Genomic DNA, 24,856 nt, shown 5'->3' on the forward strand with positions numbered 1-24,856 from the left:
GAACTTTACATTTCATTGATTTAAATTGGGCTCCTAACTTGATACTTTCTGAACTTTTGCTATTATTAAAGTTCCTCACCTAGCTGATCTACTTTATGCCTTCTCTGGTTAATTGATCTACTTTAGATAAGGTAGAAGATCCACCTTATCTAAAAGGCAAAATACATAGTTTACTCGTAAATTCTGCAATGAAATATTTGTTACACACTTCTCTTTCACGGAAAACTTTTTATACACTCAACCTTTCAAAAGTGTGTCTAAGACACACTACTTTCGACCAGATAGCACTTGCGTGTTTACACACAAAAAAGCGCGTGAAGCTCGTAAAAAATCCCATTTTCCGCCTCCCCTCCCCACAAGAACCCCTCCCCCTCCCTCTAGTCTTCTTCCTCACCACCCTCCCCCTCATTTTTTTCTCCAAATAGAATTTTCGAAAGAACATATCAATTTTAGATCTAAAATTGAGCGGATTTTGTTGGTTTATTGTCCAAATATTGTGGTTTATTTGTGATAAATTTAAAAGCTTTAACAGTAGTATTGAAGGTTTGGTGAAAAAATCTAGAATCCACCGTTGTTGGGGTATCGAAAAAAGCTTGAAAATTCAATTGGGTCTTGTTGATTATTGGGTTATTGAACTCAATTTGTTGCTCGATTATTTTCGGCTAGTTTAGATAGTATGGTTGAATTTTGGTGTTGTTGGAAACTTTCTCACTAACAACCATGGTGGTAGCAACAATGGTGCTTAAGATAGAAAATGAAAAGATGGGTTTTAATTTTAATTTCTAATTTTTTTATCCTTTTTAAAGTCAATGACACGTGTCACAATCCTATTAGGGCGTGACTTTCAAGTTATCTAAAAAGTTGGTCAAGCACAAAAGTGGTGTGTCTTAGACACACTTTTAAAAGGTTGAGTGTGTAAAAGGTTTCACGTGAAAGAGAGGTATGTAATAGGTATTTCGGTGCATGTTTGATGGGTAAACTATGTATTTTGCCTATCAAAAATAATCTCTTTTTCTTCTTGAAGAATATGAATCTAACTGCAACACCATTTACAAAATTTAACTTTAAGGTCAAGAGCCTGTGTTTCCATTTATATTCATATGTAGGAAGTCACAAGAGAAGATAAAGAAAGATATGTGCAACTGAAATATCATTTGGCAGCCAATTTTATCTGCAACTAATTGAATTGCAGGGATATAATTTTTTTCACTGCACTGATATACTTGTGTACACCTATCGCCGAGCTTGGAGAAAACAAAATTTTGTACAGTCTCTGTAGTCTGTACTAAAGGAAGAAATAGTGGCCGATTACATCACAAATAAAATCTATAATGTAATTCAATTCTGATTCGAAACTGAATCTGGAAGCCTGTTCTGGTGCTGATATATAAAGTCTTCAATCGGTGTGTTGTTGCACAACTAATATTGTGGAAATACTTTCAGAATCTGCTAAAGCAAACATGTCTCCTACTGGCCCTAACTCAGACTCTTCAACCCAATCAGAAAGGCCAAGTAGTAATGGAGATTGTGTGTCATGACGTCTGCCAACAATGATTACTTCATATTCGTCTTCCATTGATCGCATAACAGCAGCTGTCCCTGTTCCATCCCGTATCATCTTTTCTACATACTTGACCCGAAAATTTCCTGCCATACCACTCCTTGCCTCGCTTACCATTTCATTATCCAGAGTCTTCTGTATTGTGTCATAATGAGTCGTTGCTATTTTACCGCCTTCCTCTTGCTGAAGGAGTAATCGGACTATTGTGAGGCTGATGTTTCTCTTTCCAGCCATGCGTTCTCCCAGAGCGAGTGCTTCCCTATCATCTGGTCCTCCCAAGAAAAGGACAGCAACACGATACGTAGACCAAGCATCTAGTATGGGCCTTGAGGTGTTCACAAGTGACCGGTCTACAACTACTGCAACGGAACAAGGTGCTGTCTGCAGGATTTTTTCATTCATAATTTTAATACCTAAATTGGATACTGTCTTCCTGCTGGAACTAAACCTTTTGTGGAAAGGAATCATTATGAGAGATGCCCTCCTTTCAAGTGCCATATTGCACACTTCATCATGCATCATAACATAAGGAGATATAGCCGTAAAGGGATACATGGCTACTGTCTCGCGGAAGTTCTGCTCAAACACTTTGAAGGCATTGATGATTCTTTTCGAAGCTGAGGCCTCGTTTACGTGCTTCATCATTGGAAGTTTGTGGTTTATGAGAAGCGGATGGGCACGGCCAACAAGCTCTATTAAATGTAGCATGGCAATATCCATATGGCTTTGGTTTGAGGGGTGAAGTGCTTCCAGCAAGTTTATTGTGGCTGGGACATTTTCTTGATCATGTATACATGCAAGCACCCGAAGTTCAGAGTACACCTTCATATGCTGGATATTCCTATTTTTGTGTGCTGCATATCTTTTATGTGGATCATACAGAGATTTCAGTATTGGAGTAACGATGGCAGTTGCAATGAAGAGGTTTATGCACAAGACAACAAAAGCTTCATCTGCTATTGCCTGTATTTGACGAAAACCAATTCACACGTATACATCAAAATATGAATTAATGCATGAGCGAGTCAAATATAGTACTATATGTTGGGTCGTTTGAAACATGGGATAAGGAGAATAATCCTAGGATAAAGTTTGGGATTAACTTTATTCTATGTTTAGTTTGGGGTATTAGCTAATCTGGTGATAACTTTTACACTAAAATGGTGGGATTAATTATCCCATATAGAAGGTGGGATAACGTAACTAATCCCATGGAATATCCTACCCCATGGGAACCAAACAACCCCTATAAGTATATATTGCGTTCTTAGGAAAAAAGATATTAATTGTTGCAACTATATATATATATATATATATATATATAGTTTACCTCATTTTGCTTCATCATTTTAAACATGCCTAGCTCCAGAACACCTTGGACGTTGGCTACGAGGCCAATTGAGATTGCATCTCGGAGTGAAACTTGGTTGCATATTGAAGAGATAAGTGCGCCAAGGAATTTTCCGAAACAAGCAACGAGAATAACTGATTGCAGAAGCAAATAATTCCTGAGTTTCACAGAAAATATATCAGTAACCAAACCAGTTTTGACGAAGTAGATGGGCATAAACAGCCAAGAAACGATGAATTGAAGCTTGTCCATCATGGCAGAACCTAGGGGAGGTCCAGCTGGTATGGCTAGACCATAAATTAGTGGCCCGTAGAAGATGTGTAGGCCTAGAGCCTTGCTGCAAAATCCAGACAGCAAGACGCCTATAAATATCAAACAAATGAAACCTTGCTTTAATGGCTCCCCCGGAGGATTTCTTCGCGTGCCCCATATTATTAGGGGTCTCACACCAAAAAATATAACCATAGTAAAGCCAATACCAGCTGTGATGTTTTGGAGAAGGATAAATTTCTCGACTGAGGGTTGACTTGACAAGCTCGTGATAGTTATGATTAAAAACCCAAACATATTGCTGACAAGGGAACAAGACATTGCCATCCTTCCAAAATCTGAATTGACCATCCTAAGCTCGGTGAGATAGTGAGCGATGACTGGGAAGCCAAGCACCGATGACATGGTTGCTACTACGGGGAGTGAGTTCGACACTAATTGATCAACATTTATTTCAATGCTGAGCAGAATGAAAGAGGTGGTGATGCTTAGTACAATAGCAGCCGCTACAGTTGAGACACCAATGATAAACGCCTTCTTCTCAACTCTCTTCAGAATCCAAGGATCTATTTGTACTCCAATCAAAAAGAAGTAGAACATATAGCCAAATAGAGCAACCGCATCGATGAGTACCAGACTTCTGTAAGGATAAAAAAGCTCTATGAATCCATCAATCCTTCCGAAAAACGACGGACCTAGTGCTATACCACCCTGCAGGGAAAGCCAAGCATCTTCTTCTTGTTAACTAATGTTAGACATGCATTTAAGCGCCTAGGATATGCATGCATGTGATTGCTAATTAGCCTACTAGTCATTTATTGAATTTTCTGCAAACAATTTATAGCAGTAATTTTGGGGTGGGAAGGTTAAAAATATATAGCGCCTAACAACTACTATATACTACAGAGCACTTGCACATACACTTGGCTTATTTTGTACATAGACTCTCATAGCTAGAATATAAAAAGGTCAAAGAAAAAAAGAACTTACAAATATTTGGATGACATTGGTAGGTTGGCCAAGGGGTTTGAGGAGGGTAGAAGTCAAAAGAACGAAAAGGGAGGCCAGGGAAAGCTGAGCCAGAAGGAGAGGAACTGAGTAATCTAATGGGTTTGCATGGTGGAAAAAGATTGAACCTTTGGATTGAATCTTGCCGATTGACATGCAAATGGAGGAATGATTTTCTCCACCAGCTTTAAATATTTCAGCATACGTCGCTATGTCATCTGGTTCCATTACGTGCGAACCCATTGGATTTCAAACCTCAGATCCCTTTATTTATTTCCTCAAATCTTTCTCTTCTTTACGGTGGCCTCCCCTTCTGCATCATCCTTGACAGTAATTACAACGAAGGAGAGGAACAACAAATGTTGATGACCAACAAGCCGAATTCTTTTTCACAGTTTAAAGCTATGGTCAAAATCCAATACGGCTCCTATTTTTTCGCCAAATTTAGGACTTATAAAAAGATGGAAGAAAATTAAACAAATAAAGGGTGTGTTTGGTACCATGGAAAATGTGTGTTTGTTTGGTTAGATAGCATAAATATTTTTGAAAATATATAATTAAGCCAAATACACAAAATGGGTAAGGGGGAGTAGAAGCGGACCTATTCTATAAAATGAGGGGTCACCAGCACCGGCAAAAATTCTATATATATATACATGAATATGTCTTTAAAAAATAGATATATATTAGTTGTGGGCACCCTATATACAAAAGATTTTGGTTGAATCCAAAAATGCACCCACGACCTTCAGATTATGGGTCTGCCTCTGAGGGGATGGTAGTAGGTCCGGGTCTGGTTCGGAGTGGCAATGGAAATGTTAGGGGGGGTGGGTGGCGAGGATGGGGGCACGGGGGGTGGGGTGAGCAGGTGGGATGGGAGGTGAGGGGAGAGATGGGGGTGGAGAATAGGACGAGGAAGGTCGAGAAAGAGTTTTGAAAAATATTTTCCCTCTTTTTGGTAAGGAAATCATTTTTCTCCAATTGAATTCACGAGAAAAATATTTTTCAAAATATTTAAGCCAACCAAACGTAAGAAAATTGAAAAATATTTTCACCAAACACACCCAAAATGTATGCTTAAACGAGAAATTTACGTTTTACTAATAGTTTTGCATGACACAACAACAACAACCTAGTGAAATCTCACTAGTGGGTCTTGAGAGGGTAGTGTACGCAGACCTTACCCCTACCTCGAGGGATAGAGAGACTGTTTCCGATAGACCATCGGCTAAAGAAGACGAAAAGAAACAGTATATCAGTACCATCAATAAATCTTAGAAAGAAATAACAACATCACAAGAACATTACGAAAAGCAAAACAATAATTGTAATTTACAAAAGATTTAATTATCTTTATAAATTAAGGAAAAGATATCATTTTTCTAGCAAAATTTCAATAAGCAATATACGAAGTATTCCTAATGTTTATGGGATTGAATAACCGCTGTTTGCTGCTTTCTCTTCTTTAGAGGCAAAAAGAGCTTTTACACATTTTCATTAATCCATGATTTTCTTTCTTGCACATAAACTTCATTCCTCATTTCCTAGAGGCAAATAGATCCCGATATATAAGGATTTAAATTTTATGGTTTAACTTTTAAGGTATTTAGTATTAAAATTGTTATATTTTTAAAGTTATATGTACAGACTTACCCTATGTTGCAATTTTAATAAATTTTATATATAAATATTTATACTTCATGTCGAAAGTACTAGTGTCCAAACTCTACATTGGCCCCCGAGCATAAAGTAAGTCTCACGATTTGAACCCAATGATATGTAGGTCACACGTTTTGTCATACTAGTTTAGTGTACGTGTGTTGCACGTGTGCCTCGCTCAAGTAAATATATGTGCAAAAACAATGTGTTTGACTACAGATGCTTCATCCCGGTTTTTTTAAGAGCCTGTTTGGCCAAGCTTCTAGTATGTCAAAAGTACTTTTTTTTGTCAAAAAAGCATTTTTTAAAAAATTTAAGGTGTTTGGCCAAAATGCAGAAATAGTTTTTCTACTTATGGGGAGAAGCTAAAAGTTCTAGCTTCTTCCAAAAAACAGAAGCAGAAGTAGAAAGTTAATTTATTCAAGACAAAAATAACCTTACGGTAAATTTATATTTTTCAAATTATCCCTCATTAATTTAATTTTTCTTTTCCTTGTCCCTTTCCTTTTATTTTATTTCTGCTATACATTTATTCTCTTTTTTATTTTAATTATATTTTTATTCTCTTTCTCCTATTCCTAAGAGTAGATTTTAAATTTATATTGAATGATGTATTTTGACATATTTAAATTATCATGTAAATAATAAGTTATACTAAACACTCAATATTATTGTTTTGGAATAACTATATTATATTAATGAGAATTTTTACTTTACATTTTATATTTTAATGGAATTCTTTTCTAAAAAATGTTTAAATTTAATTTTCTTTTCTAATAATATTAATTGCAAATTAAACTGTTAATATCCTTTTTCGTAATTTGATACTTAAAAGTACTTTTTTAAAAGATTGGTCAAACACAATGAGCTTGNAAAACTACTTTTAGGTTTTCAAACGCTGCGGCCATTTGGCTACCCTTTACTATGTCCAACACAAACTACTTATTTTGCAAAAGTACTTTTTCATAAAGCACTTTTGAATAAAAGCGCTTTTTAAAATAAGTAGTTTTTGACAGCTTGGCCAAACGGGCTCTAAATCAATTTAGCATTGATATATTTGTTAATTTCCATATATACTAACCTTGTATTATATTTTCAATTGTCATATTTTCAAAGGGGAAATATTTAGAAAAAAATATGGAAAATTATAGTTTTTGAATAAGAAAAATAAATCTAGTCATCTAAAAATAATTTAGGGTTATTATCACTATTTCAATACTATTTTATTCCCATCTTTTGATTCTTCTGCTTGTTCTCATCTCAAAAAAAATTATACAACAAAAATTGGCATGAGAATAATATAAAAAAATATCAAATTATGAATAAAGTTACATATGAACATAAAAAATGCTAAGCAGCATGGAGTTTAAACCAATAATTAAAGTGTGGATCATAAATTAATAGAATTATGTCATCATGCCAATAAAAAATTTACAATAACTTTGAGATACATGGCACATTAAAAACAATCTAAAAAATTAAAAGAATTCATTCCCGCGCGCTTTGCGCGTGTACTACATATTAAGAAGTTTAGAAACTTTAAAAAAATTATATAAATATTATTAAATTTTGTATACCCAACGTGCAAAATGTAATTATTAAGTGTCGTTTAAAAAGTATTTTTAGAATTGGATGTTGATTAAAGAGTATACTAATTGTAAATATTAAAATAATTTTATATCTAAATACAGAAATTACTGTAATATTTTTTATTTTGGTACATAAATTTTATAGTATGAAACTTTGAAAGGCTAATGAAATACCATTTTATAGCCGAATAATTAAACATAAATTTCCAAATTTTTTTTCATGTTACTAAGATAATAAATAATATAAACTAATTGATTTTAATTTTATCACCAATTATATATCTATAATTAAGAATAAAAAAAATCGAAGGAGATTCGATCGACACTATCTAATATAGTATAGCTTCCTACTAATTAGTTTTTTTTCACTTTTATTTTTATTTATATTAAATTATATAAAACTAATTGATTATAATTTCATATAAACGAATAATTCAAACCTACAGCTAGTAATAGTTATGTTTTTACTTATTCTCAGTGAAACTTTTTATTTTGGTATTACTTGTCTTTTATAAAATTAATATATCACATAATTAAAATAAGGAAAGGATCTAATGCGCAAAATTTAGTTGAAAGATTAAATAAATTTCCGAACAAGGTGTATGTGTTTGCATTAATTTTTTTATTTCTTAAAGTAGCTTGAGATTGGTATTCGTAACTTTCAAGGTATTGTGATTCAAAAGAATTTTTAGACAAAATCCAATATTATATAATTTTTGTAGTGTTTTATTTTAAATCGAACTTAATAGTGCTTTTTGTTTGGTTTTATAATTATACAAATCTGATTTTTCCTTTTTTATCTAGTTTCAATTTGTAAAATAAATGTTAGTATATGAATGAATAGACTTATCAAAATGTTCAATATATTCCAGTTTGGACCGGAGTGCTAGTATTTTACCTATGAACCAATCATTTAAATACTCAACCAAATAAAAAATCAATCATATATATTATCTTATTGAATTGAACATAAACTTGAATTTTAAAATATAGCTCATAAAAGATGCTCTAGTTTTACCACTATATTAATGACGTAAAGTATCCATGTAAACTTTACGTTTCCATATCGAGATGTTACACAGTTTGGAAAATTTGTATTAGTTATAATTTTAATTGTTTTAAAAGTTCTAAATATTTGGACTTCTTATATAGTAGTATTTTAAATAAGGAAGGATTCAATATACAAAATCTTAGGTGATTATAAGATCCTAAATCTATTAGGTAAATAATCAAATGACTATTTTATCCAATGTGAACTCTATTTTAAAACGGTAAAAAAGTCGAACGACATTTCGCTAAGGGCCTTCGTGCTTTTAATATAGTACTAGATTTAGTGTACGTGCGTTGCACGTATATTCCGCGTCTATTCATAAAATATTATATACAAGTCAGAAAGTAATTCAGATTTCAATGATAATAACATATAACATCGCTTTATTCTCATTTTTTTTTTTGAGAAACTTTTAAATAGTATGATATCACATTGTCATATTAGTTTTTTGAGTATTCTTCAAGGAAAGAAGATTTATCCCCAAAAAGTATCTTGTTATTAATTGTACAGTTGTTATTTTATAAATTGATTTGGACTTCACAGAAGTTCATATTCAATACTTTGTAGTGACTGAAATTTTTATATATTAGATCTCGACTTGGACTTCATGATCAGAGTGTTGTCGTGATTCTATCAACAGAATATTAAACCAAAAAGGAACGCTTATTTATTATCAATTTGAAGTGATAATTCAGATTCTTAGGAAAATTTAAAAATTATTCTATTTACCAAAGTAGTCTATAAGTTGTTAAATTTAGGTAGAATAACTAAAACCACTCTCAAACCTGGCACCTAATAAGAGTCAATCAATATTTTTAAATATTTTTGTGATTGACACCCCAGTTTAAGAATTCTTTTTTTTTTTTTTTTGTTATAATGGTCTCTATATCAATTTTTAAGAGCAATAAAAGCAATAACTACACTCATATGTGTTTCAAACATGAAACAGAAACTTGGAAAGAAATCAATGTGGAGATGAATCCTTAGGGAAAATAATCTGGAATGTGTTATAGTTATATAAAATAATTCAAATAAGGAAAACAATTTATCTAAGCTATAATTGATTTTAAATTTTTATGTATTAGAATTTCTACATATTTCAAATTAGGAAGGATGTAATAATCAAATCAATCGATTTTAAATCCTAAATTAAGAAAAAATTAAATTACAAGTTTGTAAATCTATTTTTAAAAGGTACCACACTTGGTCCACAGGTAGATTTCTTCTAAAAGCGAAAAATCATTCTCTAATCATTAAACAAAACAATCCACAATAATGAACAAACGTGAATAAGAATTCAATCTCTAGATTAAGCTAAAATCTTCAGCGATACCCTTAAAATTACGAAATCAATGAGTATATGATTGCATACAGTATGATTCAAAAGATCTTTATGGGTTGAATCTGTTATTACACTGTATTTGTAAAATAAATTCTGGAAATATAAATGAATATAAACAGTAATGAATATAAACAGAAATGACATAAACCAATTCGAGCCCACTGAATTCACAGTGTTTCCTTAAGGAATTTAATCCCCTCCTAGTACCCAAGGTTATGGATTATTTCCTCCCAGGATAGAACGAATTACACACTGGTGTAGTGGTACTTCAAACCCCAGTGTTTCAGCGAACACAAAGTTCGGTAGCAAATCACACTTACTTTTTGTTTTGTTTTGATGCTAAAAGTATGCAGAAGAAGGAGAGGAAACTCAGAAAATTGTAGTTAAAATTCTGAGCAGAATAGTGTTGTATTTATAGCCAAAGTTGGGTCTCTTCAGAATGGCTGTTTATGCAAAACGCCCACAACATAAATGCCATTACATAAATGGCCATTTACTCAATAATAAAGAGGGAAAATAAAGAGGGAAAATTGAAGAGGGTAGTTACTTTTCTGTTACCAAAACAGAAAAACGGATTGGATTTAATATTAATATTTAATATTAATATTTTGTTATTAAACCAAATATTTAATAACATTTCTGTTAATATTTTACTATTAACAAATAAATTTGGTCCAAAAAGTTAATCAATCAATCGATCATTTGACCAAATCCAAATCCAAATCCAAATCCGAAGCCGTAGCCGTAGCCGAAGCCGAAGCCGAGCCGAGCGAGCGACGACGACGACGGCGCGAGGCTTGCCTTCTTCTCAACTCTTTAAGAGCTAGAAGAAGAGCAATTGCTTATATACCCATAAAAAACCTCTTCCTCTTCCAATATGGGACAATGCCCATTTGCCAAGGGAGGGGGAACTTAAAATTTCACTCAAAAATTTCATTTCCCTCCATTTCCCATTCACCCTCTTTTAAGTATTTAATATATTAATTAAATACCTTAAAAAACCAACAATCCCCCACATGAATGGGGAATGGCTATATCACGGAAGTATGCATGAAAAACTGTGTGATTCACAAGTAAGGATTAATTGCATCTGGATAAGTAGGTTTCCCTTTGAACTTTCCGTAGTGAACTTATGTCGGATATACTCGATCAATCGGTAGATTTGATATCCTTGAACCGTCGAACTTTAGTGTATACCTAGACAACCACAAGTCACACAACCAACCCTTAACCGTCTTTGGTTCTCATTGTTGTGTTCGTTTCAGCCATGAACACCGCCTGGTTTCATAAGTGCGTAGAGAACTGGCCTTGCTGTGTTCTCCTTGAAGCGGCTAACACTTCACACTTACATAGGTGATTCCTAAACGTGTCATCCCGTAGATACACTATTTGATATACCCTGTATCAAATTTAGAAATCATTAAAAAGCCTTAATGCTTTATCCTTGGTACTGAACATTGTCTCATCACGAGAATGGACCAAAAGTTTAGTTGACAATGTTGAACCGTCATAAATGACTTTGTTTGATCTCCTTGAACCTAGATCTTGGGATCTCCAGTCTTCTAGGTAGAGTTACCGCCACTATGACTTGTTCTCGGCCACAGTCCCATTCCCCTTGATGACTTCTCAACTACCTCTCTAGTTAGGCCTTTTGTAAGTGGATCCGACACATTATCACTTGACTTTACATAGTCAATCGTGATAATTCCTCTAGAGAGTAATTGTCTAACGGNGTATAGCAGAAGAAGGAGAGGAAACTCAGAAAATTGTAGTTAAAATTCTGAGCAGAATAGTGTTGTATTTATAGCCAAAGTTGGGTCTCTTCAGAATGGCTGTTTATGCAAAACGCCCACAACATAAATGCCATTACATAAATGGCCATTTACTCAATAATAAAGAGGGAAAATAAAGAGGGAAAATTGAAGAGGGTAGTTACTTTTCTGTTACCAAAACAGAAAAACGGATTGAATTTAATATTAATATTTAATATTAATATTTTGTTATTAAACCAAATATTTAATAACATTTCTGTTAATATTTTACTATTAACAAATAAATTTGGTCCAAAAAGTTAATCAATCAATCATTTGACCAAATCCGAAGCCGAAGCCGAAGCCGAAGCCGAGCCGAGCGAGCGACGACGACGGCGTGAGGCTTGCCTTCTTCTCAACTCTTTAAGAGCTAGAAGAAGAGCAATTGCTTATATACCAATAAAAAACCTCTTCCTCTTCCAATATGGGACAATGCCCATTTGCCAAGGGAGGGGGAACTTAAAATTTCACTCAAAAATTTCATTTCCCTCCATTTCCCATTCACCCTCTTTTAAGTATTTAATATATTAATTAAATATCTTAAAAAACCAACAGAATTTTCTACAGGGAAAATAGAAAGACGCTCAACGACAACATATAATATATGAACAAACAAATACAAACACTTCTGAGTTCTGACTATGTTTTATATATAGTCCTCTTCAATTTCCGCAGTCTCTTACTGCATATGCACAAAGCATCCTATAGTCTAATCTACCTACATACAAAATCTTATGATACTATGTGTTGCACACAATTAATGATTAAATACATGTGGGATAATTCAAGTTTATTTTTTCAAAATGTCTAAGAAATTATACATAAAATAAAAAATGGTAACAAGGTGTGAAAAACACAACTAAAAGTTTTAATATGACTCATTCGATTTCGCCCAAAATAAATATAATCAAGCTCCAAATAAAAATGTTGCCACCGATGAACATGGATGAATCAATATGAACTTCACTTCTTTATTTATATGAGGAAACAAACTAGACGAATAAAACTAAAATTACTCAGAGAATTTTCAAGTCCATTAAAGATTTCGTGATCAGTTACCGTTTTCTTATCGATTTAGTCTATATAGAAAATTTATGAAGGAAAATTAATAATTGAACCTATCTTTTGACCAGACCTTTGCTCTAGTTATAGGATACACAAATTAAACAGGACATATAGAATTAAAAAATTCCTTAGTCATTACAAAATAAAAAATAGAAGAACACACACAATAATTCATACCCTTCAAGAAAGACAAAGAAAATAGGTACTCGAGCTATCTTCACTCTAAAAGATACTTATGCTATCTTCACTCTAGTGCTCGAAAGAATCTGCAGAATGTATAAGCGTTAATAAATTCAATAGATCATGAATAATAGAAAATCAACCAATAAATCAATTTCATAATCAAGACGTTTTCACATATCAATACTTGGTAGTCACAAAAGTTGTATATGAAAAATATACAAGAGCTTCACATAGACAAAAATCAGCCTTTATGCTATAACACAAGAGAAACAAAAATACAAAACAAACAAAGATATATAAATAAAATAAAGATCCAAACTTTACGAACCTGACCAAGAAAGCATGTAGCGACGATTTGGTCGGAGGCCAACTCTAACTTGCATTAAAATACTTGTAATAGTTTACATGTTAGATTTTGATTTGGATTCAACAATAGCTCGCTATGAATCCCATTCTGATTATGAGGCCGTAAGAAACATACAATAAATTTTTGGTATTTGTATTGAAATTGTTCAAAAAGGCAACGTTTATTTAGAATTCTATTTTTGGTTAAGTAAAATATTATGCTACCAAAGGAAAAAAAGGACTCTTAACTTAAAAGAAATGGTAAGAATTCTTAAATATTAGGATAATAATTAAATGACTATTTTGTCTATTGCAAACTCTACTTTTTAAGGGTAAAAAAGGCGAATGACATTGCTAAAGGCATTCGTGCTTTTAATATAGTATAGTATAGATAGATAGATAGATAAAATAAATAAATAAATAAACAAGTGGGGTTAGTGTTCGGATTTGGAAATATGAATGCAATCAATCAATTGGAGCGACTGGGATGTTAGTGTTAGTGCATGTGGAGGAAAGAGGAGCTTTGATAAAATGATTCAAATGGTTCTCTGTCGCTTGTGTATGTCTTCATTTGTTGGATCAAGTATAATTGTTTGTAAAAGATCTCAGCCCTATCCATATCATGCTTTCTATCATTTTCTTTTTTTCCTCTTATTTCTAATAGAATTGGGTTTTTTTTGCTCCCTTCTCATAGCCGTTTTCCTTCTTTTGATCAGCCAAATGTCATTAGTTGTGGTTTCTGTGCTTTCCTGCGAGTATCACGCCCCAAATTAGGCGGAGCGTGACTGGCACCCGATGCTGTGAACTCTTTAATCATATTCATGACATACGTGCATATGAACTCTTTAAACAAATTTAAATCTTTAACATAAAACATTTGGCTCGCATATCCATCATATATCAAAATCATAACTTCACCGAAAACTCATAATCATAGTGCGGAAATAAATCATAACTCAAGACATCTACATGAGAAGTAAAATGAGAATTCTCAAGTACATAGCTAAACCTCCCGCAATGTGTCAATGAAACCTCCAAGAACGTACATGAAAATAGTGGCACGAGACAAGTCCACGGCTCATCCAAAAAAACTGTCTAAATTTTTTTCGAATAGTATTCCTCGACGGCTCAACCTAATCACTATAGCCAAATTGACATAACAGAGGAGGGTGAGGGAAAATGATTGCAGAGGAAAGGTTTTTTTTTTCTTTTTTTTTTTTTTGTGCCGTTTGTAAGAGGTAGATGAGGAAAGGTGGAGTTGAGGAATCCAAGCCAGATGTTTAAGCCCCTTGAGTAGTTGCAAGCATAAGATCTTTTATTAGTGAAAACATTAATAATTCTCTGAAAATTAACCACTAATGATATTTGGTCAATTAAATCTTTCCGACCTTGTTAACATTTCTTATCTCAAACTTGTGTGTGCATGCTTTTACCTGCCTTAGTATTTAATTCTGATTTAGGGCACTCTATTTTCTGAATCTTCGCTTTCTTGTGTCTATCCACCATTAGATCTCGGAGATTTGGTGATGTTATTTCTATGAAATGGATTCTTTGTGTTCTTTCTTTCTTTTTTTGTAAAAAACAATGTGTGCTGTTCTTTTGACACGAATAAGCTCTAATTTTTTCAGGACGGCATATGATTTAAACCTTAATGATGATAGCTGGTCTCAAAATGTGTTTGACATTGTCGCTGGCAACACATCCATGTCATGGGAAAGGCTGGATGCGTGAGTTCTCATATTATTTGTGGTATGATGGTATCTGACAATTAAGTATCTTTAAATTTCTCTTTATCGTACTTGTTTATCTGATGTCAGAGGAACTGTTTTCTCGCATTCCTTTGAGTTGGAGGCTAAGACCAAAACAGTGTTTTATGGTGCACCAGCAGTTATAACATTCCGCATCCCCACAAAGGCTGCTCTGCAGGTTTGACATTCTCATCTGTTTCTTGACATGCTTCTACCTGTTTGGTTGATATGGATGGTGTTGGATCTTAAATGTTTTTGTTCTAGGAGGCATACTCAACTCCAATCCTTCCTCTTGACATACTAGCTGATAGACCTCCTGAGAAAAAGTTTGATTGGGTAAGCTTAAGTACTAGTTGCAGCTGCACACGGCCACCTAAATATAGTTTAACTGGTCGTTGTTTCTTATAATGACTTCCTTTAATTTATTTTATTTTTCTTGCATGGATATCTTACACTGCTGGCGAAAATTCACAGGCTAAGGTATGATTTCTTCTTGTATTATTATTGGTTTTGAGAATGATTACAATCATGTAAAACTAGAAATCGATTTGGGCAAGAAAGAAAGAAGATGAACAAGACGAGAGGGAGCGGGGAGAAGAGATACTTATCTGGAAACAAAGTTTTTTCCATTTTTGGGCATCAAAGACATTTATTTTCCTTCTTTTGTTGCATTTTTTGGCTCCAAAACCACATGTCATATTTTTATTCGACTAGTTGCCATGTCAGCCACGAGTCAACTCCATGCATTTTGTTTCATTTACAATTCGCTAGTGAAGGGTTTAATAGGTTCATATCTGCCAACTTTAGGTGTTCAATAGGTCGAATCCTAAGATAAGATAGAAATTGGTGCCAAGTTTAAGGAAACGCTGATGTATTTGGCTGCAAATTTTAAAAGTAAACTGCATGGTGTAGAAAATTTGAGGACAATGTGAGATATGGAGTACAGAGTCTCATTTCATGATGGCTTCGATGGAAAGTTTTAAGAATTAGGTCTTAACTTTTACCTGTCTTTTTTTTTTTTTTTTTTTTTGCAGAGTTTATTGGCAAAATATGGATCCTTGATTTCTGTGGTCTCAATTGTGGTTATGTTTGTATACCTGGTGGCAATCCCATCAAAATCCAGTGTTGCAAAGGGAAACAAAAAGAAGCGCTGAATGTTGGTTCCACAACTTGGTGTTTATTCAAGCAAGGATGCATATCAAGTTGGACACCTTCAGTTTTAGTTCTTTCGCGCCGTAGGTATCACAGGTTACCAGTTTAGATTTACACTGTAACGTCTGAGGAATTGATCAGTAAACTGAATTGATTTTCTCCGTAGATTTCTAGGTTACAGATTCACTGTAAGAGAATGTTGAACATAGTTTTAGTCCTTGAACAATAGATCAGTCGCCTGTTTCTTGAGCAGCAACGATTCATTTTCTTATGGTTCCTTCCTGTGCTTTTCTTTTTTAATGAGGTTGAGGTGCAAAGTGTTTTGCTTGTCCAAATGGTAGGTTTTTTAACAATAATTATCTGATAGAGCAGATTAGGTTTGAGTAAGACTTGGCCTTTCTATGACCTGCAAAAGGTAATCGCTGGAGATGCGAGCTTATTCATATGCGTATTGCATTTAAGTGCTCTACTTAAAGATCTAATGTAGATGTGTTACAAAACCTTTCTCTGATTAAAAAGTACCTTTAAGTCAACGTAGAAAAGTTAAAACTTTTGTCCCTTAAATAATTCATATTACTAGTCTTATCAAGTTAAAAGAGTAGTCAATCTGAAAATTATTACAAATCTTATAGTCGGGCAGAGAGAATTTAGTGTAGAAAGTTAAATATAAAACGCATAAATCTATCCTTATTTTCCTGGCATTGGAGTAAAGGAAGCCGGAAATACGCGAAGAGATCCATACAGCAAGATAAGGAAAAGCCCTATAAATTGTGGATCACCAGATTCAGAAAAGTGATTGGTGGAGACTCCAATGAGTTGGTAGTTGAACTAAGAATACATAACAGTTCATTTGAACAAATTAAAGTTACAAAAGGCAGAGGGAAACAACTCCACCCCCCCCCCCCCAACCCAACCCCCCAAACAGATGCATACATGATCTCTACAATGTCTGAACAAAATCTGGTGCGTCCTTCCTGGGACCAACCAATGTTCGATACAAGTACATCTTCTCGACCTTTTGCCTATCATCAGAGTAAGTGTCTGTCTGGTCGCTCTCGCTGATGATCTCCACATTGAGCCTAGGCATCTTCTGAGCAACAGCCTTGCATGCTCCAAGGGTCACTTGGCAGGACGACATCCAAAGGGATCGCATTGTCTCATACTTCCCCACGTCCGCCAGAAGTGCCACATTACCAAAAGGGCTATCCCTGATCTCAAGCTTTTTCATTTTCTTGCACCCGTTCAACACATATAGCATCCCCTTGTCACTATCTCCAGCAAAGGCTATGGAGAGCATCTCAAGCTGCTCAGCATACATTCCTATGTAAAGGAAAACTTGATCAGTTAGAAGACCAGAGACTGACAGCCGCTTGAGGCCTTTGCACGACTGTACAATTGCCCCAAAACCTTCGTCTAGTGGCTGCATGGTAACTGCATCTGGCACAGTTGGGTTAAGAGTGCACAATCTGAAACGAATAAAGTTTGGGCAATTTTTGGCAACAGTTATAAGCGCCGCATTAGTCATCTGCTGGCAGAAATACAACAATGAGTTGAGCTTTGGACAACCAGCTGATATTGCAACCAAGCCCTCTTCAGTTACAGCAGCATGGCCAAATCCTTGAAGGTCAGATGGGAAGACCCTTAATTCCTGCAATTCTTTACAAGTAGAAGCCACAACACCTAGCCCTTTATCTCCAATGGTATCCAGAATCTGTAAAATCAATATTTACCGCGTCAAACAATTGTAGGAAAATAAAGCAACAAGGAAATAATTAAAAGGGGGGCAAAAATATCAACCCATAGGCGCTCTAGTTTTCCGCAGAAACGAATCAGCTTTATAAGTTCAGCACTGTAGATTCCAGGTGCATAGCTCAAGTTCAGGGACGACAAATTCAGGCAAATTGGATAAATAGCAGGCAGGCAGCGAGGAGCAATCTCCAAGAACCCCGACAAGCTCCTAATAGAAGTACACCTCTTCAGAGCATTCTTTAGTTTGTTGTAAGTCTCAGAAACTGGATCACTGATAAAACTCCCTGTCCCCAAGTCCACTAAGTGAGGAGCTTTAATTAAAATCCTTTGAAGAGCATCAAGAGGCACAGTATGATTTAATCTCAGACTTCTTAGGTTTGGACATCTAGCCACTAGCCTCTCAAGAGCTGCCAAGTTAACTTCTCCTTTGAGGCAAGCAAAATTCAAAGAGACAAGAGTAGTGCAGTTGTCTGAAAAACAACTAAGCCACTGTCCTCTGCGATCTTCGACTTCGTTTTCCTGCAAGTCCAACTCCCTTAAAAACCTACAAGAATCAGACAACCAATTTCAGTTAATCATCTGCCCTATGTATCATTAAAATGCATCACAGTTTTGCCTTAACACAAGCTCAAACCATCCTTGATCTCCTCACAGACGTTCTTCACCGAGACATCATGGGTATGAAAATTTGTAGAGAACCAAGGTGCAGCGAAGAAAGGTGTTTACATATCTTACTTCATACGCAGAGCGAGCTATAAAGAAGCTTGCAGCTTTAAGAGACAGTTGATTGCGAATGAACATGACATTTCAACATGAACTACCATGAGCCACCAAAAAGAGAAAGATTTATTCTATTAGAACTTATTAAAGTAGACCGAAGAACAGAACTTTCGTAAACTGTAGACAGTTTAACACCCAATACTAAACAAGCGTGCACAATTTGGTATATTGCTTGGTTAAGAACGAATACCCAGAGAAGCCACAAGGATGAAGAACTGCAGTACTATAGGAAAGCACTCCCGCTACATTGATGCAATTCACGAAAAGCAAACACACATAACAAATGAAACAACAATAAGACAAGTAAGATATAGTAATGCATATATATTATATTAGGCTGAAAGATTTGCTGCGGCAAAGGAATATATACCTGCAATTGGAAGCAATAGCAGCAAGACCATCAGTGGAGAAACCTTCACAGCTAACCAAAATCAAAGACTTGAAATTAGGAAAGGATCGCGAGAGTAGCTCAAGGCTCTCATCCGAAACCACCATCCTCTTCAAACGAAGCTCCTCCAAGTTCACACCACTCGCGGCCATCGCCTCAATCCAAGGGTCAACATAACCTCCCCAATCATGAGGGACCAAATTGAAATCCGCAAAATGGGGCTTCCCTTTTAGGGTAAGCGACCTAAGCCTCGGAAACCTAGCAATCACTCTCTCGGGGCTTACCGCATAACAATTCCCTACAAACACCTTCTCTCTACTGAACCTCTCAACTCTATACCAAGAATTGCAGACCAAAGAGACCGCATTTCGGTCCCTGTGGGAAGTCAAGAAATTGAAGACATGCTCCAACACTTCCTCTGGGAAGTAATTCATCATACACTGACACAAACACATTATTTGATGGTACAACTACCCTTCCAAGATACTTATTAAGTAGAAAAACTTCACATTTTTTAACAAAAACCTAGATCTAACAACAGAGAGAGAATAGATCTAAAGACTTGACCTTTATGGTACTACAAGTAGAGCATTTGGATAGATCTGAAAGGGGAAAAAAATGAAATTCAAGAAATACGATATTAATTAATCAGATAAGGCATATAGTCATCATCACCATCATATATAAAATAATAATAATATTAAGAAACGATGATTAGAGAACAATTTTATGAAGATGAGCAGATCTGAAGTGAAGAACCTACTCAGACAGACAGAGAGACAGAGCTCCCTCCGTGGGAAGTAAATCTCTTATTATTATTATTATCACTCACTCATCAGAGAAGAAACTGTTCTTCTCTCTCTCTCTCTACCCATGTCAATATGATGATAAGATATCTAAGCAAAGTGTTTCACATCATCACCACTCATCAGTCTTCAGGAAAAAAAGGAAGAAAGAGAGAGAAGCGTATCTCTCCTCATCTCTATTGACTAACCAAAGTAGTAGAAGTAGTAAGCTAAATCTTGACTCTGGTTGAGTTAAAAGTAATGATCGGACGGTAGATATATGTCCTTGAGAGCAGAGTAACATGCATGTGTCTTTATCTCAAAAGCAATGCCAGTTTCACAAAATTGGCCATTCCTTTCACCATTTATTTACACGAAATGCCATTTTGTTGATAAGCTTCTCTAACCACAACAGGTTCTTGGCAATGGACTTATAGCCTGTTTGGTGCTAGAAGTGTTTTTTTTTTCCAAGAGTATTTCTTTTCAAATTTGAGGTATTTGACAAAAATATTTAAAGGAAAAGGAAAGAGATGGTTGTGTATGGTCAACCAAAGATTAAGTGGGGATCCTTGACCAAGGATAGAGCACAGAAGCAGGGGAGAAGTTGCTAGCAATGGGGGCATGAGGGAGTACTGGAGACGCAAGTAATATATGGACCACGACTGTGAATTGCATTAGGAAAGCAACTTGAAAGATGTTAGGGGTCTCCAAGGGCTACTCAGGTTGCCACAAAGAGGACTAGTGGTAGAATAAATGTAACACCCTGAATTTTATAAATAAATTATGTGTATTTAGCTGATCTTGTTTTTATTGCTAATATTTTATAAATTTAGTTTTTCTACTTTATTTGATAAAAAAAAAGGTATAAAAAAGACTTCTTTCTTCTAGCCCTTTTATTGGAGAACTCTCAATCCACACAAGTACACCATTCTCCCACTACCATCAAGATCACATTTGGTTATATAAAAGTAGTCTTTATCTTTTGAATATATGTTGGAATGTTATCTTCAAGAATCAAGATGGGTTAAGCTTATTTGAAATCCTAGGTTAAGATTTGTCGAAAAATTCTCTCAAACTTGTGGTAAGCTTCTTGTTCAACATATTTTGGTTAAACTTTTAAGTTTGTTGTTAGAGAATTTAAGATTTTGAAAGTAAGAGATTTAATCCTGTTTTTTAACTGGGCAGCAGTTAGTATTTTGAGCGTAAATTTTTCTCTAAAACTCGAATTGTAGTTCTTCAAAATTCTATAGAAAAATATGACATAGATCTACAATTGTTATGAAGACCAAAAATGGCTAGTTCTACTATCTACTATGTCAAAAGGGGGCTGAAATACAAGGCAGAGTTGCTGTAAAACTTTTATTAAAATAGTTGTGACCAAATTAGTCCCCCTTTTGATATTCATCGTGATTCGGTTTAAGCATCTTTAAATTTCAGACGTTAAGTGAGTGTTGATTAAGTGTTTAAGGTACAAGAGACATTCGTTCAAGCTAAGGAGCACACCTTAGAAAAATCGCTCTTTTCTTGGCTTAGAAGATCTTAAATCCCTTGATGTAGTTTGAGCTTTAGGAAGACTAAAGCTCCAAGGTTTGCACATAAATTTGAGTGTTTACTTTTAATTTAATTTGTTGAGATATTGTAAGTGGTTAAGGTTCGACGAATTTTTACATTACTTTAAATTTGTTGCCATATTGACTTTGTTGCTACAATAGAGAGGTCCAAGATAAAGAGGAAGCCAAGAAAGTGATATATTAAAGCTAGTGGAGAGAAAAGACGGGGAGGAGAAAGGACGAGTAGGGACTGGTACAAGAAAACCAGGAAGGAGGCGATGTTAGTGGTTACAGCGGCTAAGACTGCAACATTTGGATGTTTATATAAAGAACTTAGGGAAAAGGGACAAAAAGTTGTACATGCTAGCCAAGGTGAGAGAAAGGAAGACCTTTGACATGTACCAAGTAAAGTGTATCAAAGACGAGAAATGAAAAGTACTAGTGGAAGAAGCACGTATTAGACGAAGATGGGTGATATACTTCTTTGGACTCTTAAACAAAGAAGGGGACATGAACATTATACTAGGTGATTTGGAGCACTCCGAGAGTAATCGAGTTTTTGGATATTGCATGCATATTAAGCTTTAGAAGGTTGAGGGGGCTATGCGTAAGATGAGCAAGGGTAGAGCGACTAGGCAGACGAAATCCAAGCTCGAGGATGTTGGAGTGGAATTCCAATTTTATAGTCCTAAAACACCAAAAAAGAGGAACGGTCATGGTGAATCGATGACTATTATTCTTAGGTCGTTTCTATGGTCCTGAAAATTTTTAGGCGATTCGGGTCCGGTCGTCCGGATGCATGCAGATGCAGCGGCTATATCACAAGAAAATCTGAGAATCGAGCGGATTTCCAGTTTTATGGCCCTAAAATATCAAAAAACGAGGAATGGTCATGACTAAGCGATGATTATTGTTTCTTAGGTCGCTTTTGATGGTTTGGCAAAATTTTAGATGATTCGGGTCCGGTTGCCTGGATGCATGCAGATGGCGTGGACTATAGCACACGAAAATCAAGAAATCAGGCGGAATTCTAGTTGTATGCCTTAAAACACAAAAAAATGAGGAATGGTCCGATGAATATTGTCCATTAGGTCGTTTTTTATGGGCCGACAAAATTTTAGGTGATTCGGGTCCGGTCGCCCGGATGCATGCAGATGGCGTCGGCTATAGCACACAAAAATCTAGGAATCGGGCGAAATTTTAGTTTTATGGCCCTAAAATGTCAACAACGAGAAACGGTCATGGAGAAGCGATGACTATTATTCCATAGGTTATTTTTTATGGTCCGATAAAATTTTAAACGATTAGGGTCCGGTCACCGGGATGCATCCAGATGGCATAGGCTATAGCACACGAAAATCTGGGAATCGGGGAGAATTTCAGTTTTATGGCCCTAAAATGCCAAAAAAAATAAGGAACGATCATGGCGAAGCAATGTGTGATGACCCGATAGGTCATTTTGAGTTTTAGCCTATATTTCTATGTTCCGAGACCTTGACTAGCTCCGTTTAGCGTTCCTCAATTTGCCTGCACAGTCTGAGTCATTTTTCTGAAAAAATTTTATGTGAAAAATTTAAGAAAATATGAATTTTTGTCTTTAAAATGACCTGAGTTCACTACGGTCAACATTTTGAGTAAACGGACCTAGATCAGTGTCTTGATGGTTCTGGTGGGTCCGTATCGTGATTTGAGACTTGGACGTATGCCCGGAATTTAATACGGAAGTCCCTAACTTGTTGACTCATTTTGCCGAAAACTAGCATTTTTGAAAGTTGAAGGATTACAAGGTTTGACCGAAAGTTGACTTCTTAGCTAACGGGTTCGAATTTTGATGTTAAAACTTGAAATAGTTCTGTATTGCTACTTGAGACTTGTCTGCAAAATTTGGTTCAATTCGGAATTCATTTGACATGATTCGGACGCTAAAATGTGATTTTAGTGTTCTTGAGTTTCACTTTCAAAACTCATTCATTTTGAGGATTGATTCGTAGATTTAGGAGTTATTTTGGTGATTTGATTGCGCGAGCAAGTTCGTATGATGTTATAACACTTGTGTGGATGTTTGGTTTGGAGCCCGGGGAGATCGGGTGAGTTTCAGATGCGTTTTGCTTAGGAAAAGTTTGCTGGTGCAATACTAGTGCTGGTGCTCTGTTGCATATCTCACAATTGTGAGGTCTGGCTCACAAATGCGAGCCTCACTTTTGCGAAGATTTTTTCGCATTCGCGAGCATGGTTTGGGCTGGGTGAATCTCGAATTTGCGAGAAATAGTTCGCATTTTTGGACAATTGACCTTCGAATTTGCAAAGGAAGTGGTCGCAAATGTGATCACTGACCACCAGTGTACTGCTTCGCATTTACGATGGTTCTGGGTTCGCATTTGCAACCTCAATTTTGCATTTGCGACCTTAATGCATTTGCAACTTTTGCTTTTTTGTAACAGGGTTCGCATTTGCGACCCTTTTCTCGCAAATGTGGTGTTCGCAATTGCAAACAAGGCATCGCAATTGCGACATCCGCAGCTGGGTAAAAGAGGGGGAGAATGGGATTTAGCTCATTTCTCATAATCTCTCAACCCTAAACACCCTAGAGGCGATTTTCAAGAGACTGTTCTTCCTAAATTCATTAGTAAGTGACTTAATCCATTTCTTATCAACTACCTATTACATTTCATGAGATTTCAACATCAAATTTAGGATTTCCATGGTAGAAATTAGGGATTTGGATAGAATTGGAAATTTTTATCAAATTGAGATTTGAACCTCGAATTGGGGTCGGATCTCGAAACAAATCATATAACCGGGCTCGGAGGGTAAATGGATAATCGGATTTTGGTCTGAATCTCGATTTTGACCAAGCGGGCCCAAGGTTGACTTTTATTAACATTTTAAAAAATGGTCTGAATTGAACCTCTTTCAATTACGGGTAGTTTCTAAAGCTTATTTTGAATCATTTGGTCAATAATTTGTTAGATTTTGTTGGTTTGGAGGCTTATTCAAAAGGCAAGGCCGTGGTTGGTTGATTGATTGAGTTGCAGAGTGAGGTAAGTGTTGGGTCTAACCTTGATTCGAGGGAATTAGAAATCTTGAACTATATGTTATGTGAATTATGTGTGTAACGGAGTATAGGCAAGGTGACGAGTGTATATACGCCGTCAAAATAATTGTATCCATGTCTCTCGTATTTTGTGAATTATCTGACCGTGCTTTAACTGTTACATGCTTTAATTGCTTTCTATGCCGTAATATGTTACTTGTCATTAATTAATCTTGTATTGAATGTTTCGTTCCTTCCGTGACTCTATGATTAATTGCTACTTGCCTTAATTGTCTTACTTGCACACCTTAACTATCACGTACTTGGATTGTTGCTTTTGTATTATTTGTAGCATTCCGTTGATTAGTACATGGTTCTTTTCATTTCTTTTCTTTCATATTCCGTAATTGTGAAGATTCTTGTAAATTGAGCTAT

General features: G+C 35.3%; 3 protein-coding genes across 4 annotated transcripts; 1 reads left to right on the forward strand and 2 right to left on the reverse strand.

The window, feature by feature from the left end:
- Positions 1-1,123: 1,123 nt before the first annotated feature.
- On the reverse strand, positions 1,124-4,549 carry LOC109220563 (cation/H(+) antiporter 15-like). Of its 2 annotated transcripts, none has more exons than XM_019385023.1 (3): positions 4,173-4,549; positions 2,892-3,893; positions 1,124-2,524 (listed from the first exon to the last, which is right to left on the reverse strand). In XM_019385023.1, exons 1-3 carry the CDS (start codon positions 4,431-4,433, stop codon positions 1,397-1,399), a joined length of 2,391 nt encoding a protein of 796 aa, XP_019240568.1. In that variant the 5' UTR covers positions 4,434-4,549; the 3' UTR covers positions 1,124-1,396. The 2 variants fall into 2 exon arrangements, with proteins under 2 accessions (XP_019240568.1, XP_019240569.1); XM_019385024.1 differs by having other exon boundaries at positions 2,892-3,822; positions 4,173-4,281.
- A 10,270-nt stretch (positions 4,550-14,819) lies between these two features.
- LOC109220561 lies at positions 14,820-16,401 on the forward strand. The gene is made up of 5 exons (XM_019385021.1): positions 14,820-14,962; positions 15,053-15,161; positions 15,248-15,319; positions 15,458-15,463; positions 16,018-16,401. The coding sequence occupies exons 1-5, from the start codon at positions 14,820-14,822 to the stop codon at positions 16,135-16,137; spliced, it is 450 nt and encodes a 149-aa protein (XP_019240566.1). The 3' UTR covers positions 16,138-16,401.
- A 416-nt stretch (positions 16,402-16,817) lies between these two features.
- LOC109220562 (protein AUXIN SIGNALING F-BOX 2-like) lies at positions 16,818-20,302 on the reverse strand. The gene is made up of 3 exons (XM_019385022.1): positions 19,035-20,302; positions 17,933-18,428; positions 16,818-17,846 (listed from the first exon to the last, which is right to left on the reverse strand). Exons 1-3 carry the CDS (start codon positions 19,505-19,507, stop codon positions 17,076-17,078), a joined length of 1,740 nt encoding a protein of 579 aa, XP_019240567.1. The 5' UTR covers positions 19,508-20,302; the 3' UTR covers positions 16,818-17,075.
- Between the last annotated feature and the right edge of the window lie 4,554 nt (positions 20,303-24,856).

The sequence above is a fragment of the Nicotiana attenuata genome, unplaced genomic scaffold (genome assembly GCF_001879085.1).
Source record: "Nicotiana attenuata strain UT unplaced genomic scaffold, NIATTr2, whole genome shotgun sequence".
Taxonomy (NCBI): domain Eukaryota; kingdom Viridiplantae; phylum Streptophyta; class Magnoliopsida; order Solanales; family Solanaceae; genus Nicotiana; species Nicotiana attenuata.